Raw genomic sequence first — 8,034 nt, 5'->3', positions numbered from 1 at the left:
GATTTATTTTTGGCGTTTTTTTTTTATTTAGATAGGACAGTAGGTCGACAGGAAGTGAAGTGGGTGAGAGAGAGGGGGGTGGGATCGGGAAAGGTCCGCGAGCCGGGACTCGAGGCCATCGGTGCCGACATCTTATATAATAATTTGACATTTTCTTATTATTAGCTTATTTGTTTATTGTGCTGCCATGGCATGGTATTTATATTTTCCTTTTTCATTTTAAATGTAATGTTTTAGTAATTTTGTTGTGTTCTTATCATTTTTAGAATTTAATATTTTAGAATTTTCAAACTAAATTTGAAATGGTGCCTTGGCAACTAGCTGAAATAAAGTTTAATATTTTATTTCAGTTATGTTTTTTTTTTTTTATGGTTTTGATTTCAGTTTTAGTTAACTGTAATAACCCTGGCGTTGAGGTCTTGATGACGTAACGGTCTTTATCATTGTTTCTCTTCTCATGATCTGTAGGTAAACACTGGATGTCTCTGCAGAGGTTGGCTCCTACAGTGGGTCAGTCTCTACTGGACGCTCAGAGACGGGAGAAGGACGAGGCAGACACTTTGACCGCCATGGCCTCTCTCACTGTGGACAACGATCAGCAAAAGACCTCCACAGAAACCAGCAGGTACTGCAACTCCACAACCTGTTGTCCGCTGTTATGTAGACTGTTTAATACATCATTTAGCCCTTCATTAACCGTTAACCAATCACTCCTTCCTCAGATCAGCAGAGGAGCCGATGGAGGAGGAGCCTGTGTTGTAGAAGAGCGAGTACAGTGCATCACTGCTCCAACCTTCTTGTCCACGCGTGCTTGGCACTAGTCACGCCTCATGTTCCTCCTCCCAGCTCTTTGATTGGTTCCCTCGGTCCTTCACTCATTTCCAGGTGCTTGACTGACACATTCACAGCCCACCCACTTTCGCTTTTCTGAGGTTAAAGCATAGCAAACTGTTGCCGAAAGGGGACGACAAGGCATGATGAGTAATTACAGGACCACTCCAGTGAGGGTTGCGCAGCTGGACCGGCCGAACAATGGAGTGCTCTTCAGAGAGAGGCCATTGATTTCATTTTCTCATTGTATTGGTCTGAGGACGTAAAGAAGAAAATGCAAAAAAAAAAATCTAAAGAAGAGGAGGAAGGGCAAAACAACACGACAGCACAGGGATGTTGTTGCTCAGAGGGCCGCAAAAAGCTTTGTTTTCTGTACAAAGTATAATGTACAAAGTTCCAAAAAAAGCCAACAAGCAGCAAAAATACTTCAGCACAAAACACACATACATATATATACATATATACACACACATATATATATATATAATATATATGTATATATATATATATATATATATATATATATATATATATATATAAGCATATATATGTAGGTTTGTGTGTACCGTATACACATCTGAATATACAAAAAATATATAAGTACTTTATATCCCCTATGGAACATTTTCTTATCAGCTGTGGTTGTACATACAGTAAAACAGCAGACTTTTATTTATCCAGAAGTGGAAGAACGGTGGTTAGCCTTTTTCCCAGAAGCATTTCTTTTCTCTCAGAGAAAACAGTACTTTTTTGGTGTATACGGCTTTGCTATTACATACTCGCACATAAACGTAAATAACGGCAACTCATCCGTTTTACGACAAAGGTGTAAAATACGAAGAGAGGATTTTCAAAGCGTCCATCTCGACCTTCGGTGGAGAACAAGGATTGGCGCATTGTGGTAATGTCTCAAGAAAGACTTTTTTTCCAAGAACTTGGTGCCTTTTATACTAAGGAAAACATTTGACAACACCAATACTTAACGAATCGAGAATCCTCAAGGAGGAGCCCGTGTTGTAGAAGAGCGAGTACAGTGCATCACTGCTCCAACCTTCTTGTCCACGCGTGCTTGGCACTAGTCACGCCTCATGTTCCTCCTCCCAGCTCTTTGATTGGTTCCCTCGGTCCTTCACTCATTTCCAGGTGCTTGACTGACACATTCACAGCCCACCCACTTTCGCTTTTCTGAGGTTAAAGCATAGCAAACTGTTGCCGAAAGGGGACGACAAGGCATGATGAGTAATTACAGGACCACTCCAGTGAGGGTTGCGCAGCTGGACCGGCCGAACAATGGAGTGCTCTTCAGAGAGAGGCCATTGATTTCATTTTCTCATTGTATTGGTCTGAGGACGTAAAGAAGAAAATGCAAAAAAAAAAATCTAAAGAAGAGGAGGAAGGGCAAAACAACACGACAGCACAGGGATGTTGTTGCTCAGAGGGCCGCAAAAAGCTTTGTTTTCTGTACAAAGTATAATGTACAAAGTTCCAAAAAAAGCCAACAAGCAGCAAAAATACTTCAGCACAAAACACACATATACACTCATTCACAAGCAACACGGTTCCCAAAAGAGGAACCTGCTGTGTCGAAACACCTTTTGCAGACAAGTATACTCGTTTACACTGTACCGTGTCGATTTTTGGGTATACTTGTTCATCTGTATAATAGCCTGTTATGAAAAGCACACAAACATACGAGAACTATAAGTATATAATATACATGAATATACATACATATATATATATATATATATATATAAGCATATATATGTAGGTTTGTGTGTACCGTATACACATCTGAATATACAAAAAATATATAAGTACTTTATATCCCCTATGGAACATTTTCTTATCAGCTGTGGTTGTACATACAGTAAAACAGCCTGCAGACTTTTATCCAGAAGTGGAAGAACGGTGGTTAGCCTTTTTCCCAGAAGCATTTCTTTTCTCTCAGAGAAAACAGTACTTTTTTGGTGTATACGGCTTTGCTATTACATACTCGCACATAAACGTAAATAACGGCAACTCATCCGTTTTACGACAAAGGTGTAAAATACGAAGAGAGGATTTTCAAAGCGTCCATCTCGACCTTCGGTGGAGAACAAGGATTGGCGCATTGTGGTAATGTCTCAAGAAAGACTTTTTTTCCAAGAACTTGGTGCCTTTTATACTAAGGAAAACATTTGACAACACCAATACTTAACGAATCGAGAATCCTCAAGACTTAACTTTCATTGATTTGTTTGTTTTTCAAATTGCCTTAATTTTTTCAAAGAAAACGAATTTTAGCCATGAACGACGGAGAGCACAAAATGATTATCATCCTCCTCCTGCCCCACTTTCTTTCCATTTCTTTCTTTTGTTTTCGTTTCTTGGGGGATGTAAATGTTGTGTTCTTGGTAAAAGGTTTTGATACTTTTTTTATTTTATTTTACTGTTAACAAAAGAACGAACGAAAGAAATTCAGCGATTGTTTTATTTCTCAGTCCTGTGCCCTAGACGAGCACATGACATGATTGTTTGGAAACACTGACGATGTTGTGACCAATTTGTTTAGCCTCACCTTCCTTTGTACAATTATTTGTTTGGCTCCCTTACGCTCTTTTATTTGAAACTTGTTTTATTTGACTTTATTTCCGTTGGCGAGAGTGTTGTCGGTGAGTTTTTTTTTTATTACGACATTTCCTTTTTTTGTACAAAAATGTAAAAGAAAACAAAAAAGTCTGTATCAGTGTTAATTTCGTCATTTGATTTGAAGTATTCTCTGATAAGGAATGTACAGCGTGGTACAGATATTATCAGTGATGTTGATTTATGTCACTGTGCAGTGCATTTGGCATTGTCCTTGTTCAGGATTTAACGATATTTTTTCCGGCAATAAGAGTGACTACCACTTTTTTTTGTTTAACACTAAAATACTCTGCAAACTTTTGGTTACATTTTCGTCATCTTTTAGTATAGCTTTTATGCTATGGCTACGGTTATTTTTCACAAGACTAATTAGTATTGTTCATAACCGTTGACAGTCGTCTAATAGCTGTATTCTGGTTAATCACTTGTGCACTTGTGGATGAAATGCAATGGCTTGTTTATGACCCTGAAATAACGACCCTTCATTACATTTTCACTGTGTGACAACAGCTTTTTGGGGGCCAAATTCGATTTAATCCGCTGCGTCTTTATTTAAGGTCACCCTCTTCCTTTAGCAGTGTCACAGAAGCAGCATTACTCGGTCTGAGAAGTGGCGACGTGTTTAATGGATAGTACTTTTTTAACGAGACCGAACCGGGCCTCGAGCATCTTGCACTAATAACTACACTGTAGGTCCGAACCTAATCACGTTTTTTTTTCTTACTTTCGGTTCTCAGACACTAATTAAGAGGCATTAAAAGCAGAGTGAATTATCTCAGCAAGCGACGTGTGAACTCCCGTCAGCGTTTTTCGTTTTGTACGTTCATTGATTCACCAACGTTGATGTTGAAACGTCAGAAATTTCGCTGCACATTTCTCGACTCTGCTCACTTTTGATTTATTTATTTGGAGTCAGAAATGACTGCTGAAAGTTGCTTTGCGTTGCGTTGCGTTGCGTTGCTTATGGATCGATGTTTGTCTCATTGTAAATCGATGAAAAATTACATCGTATCTCTTCGACGGCCTCATAGCCTTTGGGCAATAACTAACTTTTTTTAAAAGATATATTACAATAGCTAAAAGTGAACGGCCAGTTTTTTTCACAACAACAACAACAGTCGTCCGTTTGTTATGTCACCATCTGATAAAGTATTTATAGATGCTGTTTTTTCAACACTAACATCACCTTCAGCTGTTCATTCAGTCTTTAACCGTCTTTTGTCAGTCGTTATTATCATCAAGCGCATTGACTTGCTTTTCGCGCAAACTGCGGTTAAAGAGAAACAGGAAACACTTTGTGAAAAATCAGGCTGACACTAGCCTCTGTATTTAGATACTGTAATATACACTAAGAGAATTTCCCTCTTCGATGTGGCTATGGGATGTGCTGTCTGAATCAGGAACTACTGTGATCAGGTTTCGTAACGTTTGGATGTAGATCACCAACCATTTGTGCAGAGTTTTGTATTTTCACCTTATATGGCGTCAAACAGTTTATTGACCGTGCAGTTGGTGGTGAACGCTTTTACTCCTTTTCTTTTCCGTTCCTTTTATACTTTTCTGGATGAATCGGCTGACCCTGAGAAGTCCCTTTTTGAGACCTAAACCTTCTCTTTGGGTGCGATGGGTTGAGCAATGCATAGACAGGGGAAATGATCGCTCAGATGTAATACAGTACGACGCTTGGCTTTCTTAAACGAGGTGCTGAGGGAGACTGTTCATTTTCAGTGGACGTTTTCCAAAGGGTCCTCTTTCGCAACGACAAAGAAAACCATGTCAGCGGCGTGAACAGGGCCTTATGATGGACACCGGGAAACCTCTGTATGTGTAAAAGACATTGACATTCGCCGTGGAAGATAGCTTTACTGTCTCTGCCACATATTTTGCTATTGGGTAAATATGTATATTTATTGATAATTCATATGTTGTGTATATGTAGTGACCTATGATCGTCGAGGTTCAAAGAGTGCTTGTATATTTTTTGACTTTTTTTCACTGTCTCTTCATTTCTTTGCTGTTCTACATCACTTGTTGTGATTGGGTGTTTCAATTTGTGAGATCTTTTAACCTTGGATTTTTAAGATCTTTTTTTTTCTCTCTCGCTCTCGACTCTCTCCTCTCTTTCTTGTCTATCTTCTGGTCATATTGATATGCAGAAGTTATCTGAAATGATCAGAAATGGACAGCACCTGAGTTAAATATATGAGTGTCACAGCATACTGAATGAATGAATGAATACTTAGGACCATGTGATATTTCAGTTTTTCTTTTTTAATAAATCTGCAAAAATGTCAACAATTCTGTGTTTTTCTGTCAATATGGGGTGCTGTGTGTACATTAATGAGGAAAAAAAATTTACTTAAATGATTTTAGCAAATGGCTGCAATATAACAAAGAGTGAAAAATTTAAGGGGGTCTGAATACTTTCCGTACCCACTGTATGTGTACACATGTGCAATACACGCTATTTGAGCAATCTATTACTGTGACTATTAATCATTAAAAATTGCTGTCCCTTTGAATCCTGCTGTTTGTTTGTTTGTTTGTTTGTGTGTTTTTCCCAATTTGTTAAAATACAGCTCAACATATACAGGGAAACATTGGAGCCAGTGGCGATACAGATACAAGACATTTTCTTTTCGTTTTATCTTCCTGCAATATTGTCTGTGTATGCTCTGCATATCATCTTAAATTGGTTAAAAAAAATCAATGCACAGATTTTTTTTTTTAAAAGCAAAAATCCTGATGTAATTAGGTTCATTTTTTCATTCAGCTTCATTTATGTATTTAATGTAATATTTTAGTGATCCTTTAAAATAATTAAATCACTGTTCATTTTAATAAAATATTACTATTTTATGTATAATTTGTATAAAATGTAAAATTATTTAATTACTATTTTAATTTTAATAAATTAAATATATATATATATATATTTGTTTTTTTTGTGCAATAGACATCAACAATTTACATATTGAGTGTGAGGGGCATGTTAAGCCCATAAATTATGTGATGATTTATTTATTTTATTGTATTTGTTATTTATTCTTCTAATTATTTTTTTTCTTTCATCATTTAGGTCAGGGGGGTTTAAATTGTCCGTATGAAATCACAGTGAAAAAATTATGTAAAAAAAAAAAATCGATTTTTATTATTCAAATGTATTATTAAAAAATTATTTAAAAATTTTAAATGACAAAGTACAGTATTTGACATTATTACGGGTTCTTTCTTCAGAAGGAATGCGAGCCATGCTACTCTACAGTCAACATTGTATGTTTCTACCTATACATCTAAAAGTAGCCTACTTTTATGGTGGGTAGGGAAAAAAAAGTTTGATGTAATAAAATATAATTTTTGTTTGGATTTTTTTGAGTACTTGTATAATATATATACTAGCTGCCATTAAGGAGGTCCTTTACAAGTGTGACCATCATATTTGGGTGTCTGGAGCAACAAAAACTTTTTAAAAAGGCCTGATTTAGGTCACAGAAGGTAAAAACAGGCTCCCCATAGTATGTTTTCAAGCATCCTTGACTTGTGCATAAACCAGGAAGATGAGCAAGTCAGAAGTGGATGAATGAGGGCGTGTAGTGCACTGTAGTAAGATATTGCTGATCTACTACTCCATAGTAAAGTGGGCGTGGCTTGGTTCGCAGCGTCACTTCATTCATTCGCGCGGAACGCCTCCTCGCGCTCCCTCCCGTGCTGACGCGGCTGCGCGTGTTTACGTGAGGCGACGGCACCCGTTTCCTGGCGGAGAAGATGGCGGCTCCTGGTCCGGGGGAGTATTTCAGCGTCGGGAGCCATGTCTCCTGCATCACCTGCCTGGGGCAGCGCCTGCAAGGAGAGGTCGTCACTTTTGACTACCCGTCCAAGATGCTGACTTTGAGTATCCTTTTGTCGTCTCAGCTTGTCATTGAGTCATCGGGATCCACAACTGCAAAAGAGGCCTGGTCTGGGCTAAAGCCAAAGACATTTGCAGCACGGCGAAGACCGTCCACTCGCCCTTCGCTTCCGGGTGTAGCGCGTGCTGAGTCAGGTGTTGCGCATTTGAACCTCCGATTGGTTATGGCGTTTTAATCGTGCGCTCTGTAGTTCATACATCCTCTCGATAACAAACACGCATTTGGACTCGCACAACATGGAATTTAGATGAGTTGTTTTAAGTATTGTAGTGTTTCAGATGATAGTAATAATAGTAACGATTGTACTACTCGGTCCTCGCGTTCACCTAGAACACCTGGAAGTATTAGGGATTTTTAATATGCATGCGCATATATATGAGAATTTGTGTACTGAATATAAATATATTGTCTAGTTATTGGTAGATTTTGCACACTTGTGTAGAGCTTGTGGAGCATTAAATGGATGCAAAGCCGTGGTGATGTCAAATTGACATTCTTTTAGTTGTGAAGATTTTGATTCATCCCAGTGAGTCGAATCTTTTGAATCAACTCGCTGGCCATCAGCTTTTTTTTCTTGCTTTTTTAAATTAACTAATTTTTGTAAAGTGGTAGATATCAATTTGGGATGAAAGTACGACAAAATAGCCTAAAATTGTATTTATATACA

The 8,034-nt window shown here is 38.0% G+C and overlaps 2 protein-coding genes across 2 annotated transcripts in view; both read left to right on the top strand.

The window, feature by feature from the left end:
- Positions 1 to 1,133, top strand: part of hdac5 (histone deacetylase 5) — a 55,193-nt gene extending 54,060 nt beyond the window's left edge. Inside the window, exons 24-25 of the mRNA XM_016553126.1 lie at positions 469 to 625; positions 723 to 1,133. Coding sequence (XP_016408612.1) covers positions 469 to 625; positions 723 to 762 — 197 coding nt within the window. The 3' untranslated portion in view covers positions 763 to 1,133. The remainder of the gene's footprint in view (positions 1 to 468; positions 626 to 722) is intronic.
- Positions 1,134 to 7,043: 5,910 nt separating this feature from the next.
- The window catches only part of lsm12a (LSM12 homolog a), a 7,353-nt gene continuing 6,362 nt past the window's right edge, over positions 7,044 to 8,034 (top strand). The window contains exon 1 of the mRNA XM_016553120.1: positions 7,044 to 7,351. Coding sequence (XP_016408606.1) covers positions 7,225 to 7,351 — 127 coding nt within the window. The 5' untranslated portion in view covers positions 7,044 to 7,224. The remainder of the gene's footprint in view (positions 7,352 to 8,034) is intronic.

This window comes from Sinocyclocheilus rhinocerous, unplaced genomic scaffold, assembly GCF_001515625.1.
Source record: "Sinocyclocheilus rhinocerous isolate Xijiao unplaced genomic scaffold, SAMN03320098_v1.1 scaffold705, whole genome shotgun sequence".
Lineage (NCBI taxonomy): Eukaryota > Metazoa > Chordata > Actinopteri > Cypriniformes > Cyprinidae > Sinocyclocheilus > Sinocyclocheilus rhinocerous.
The sequence above is the reverse complement of the archived record's forward strand: the minus strand, read 5'-3'. Positions and strand labels throughout refer to the sequence as shown.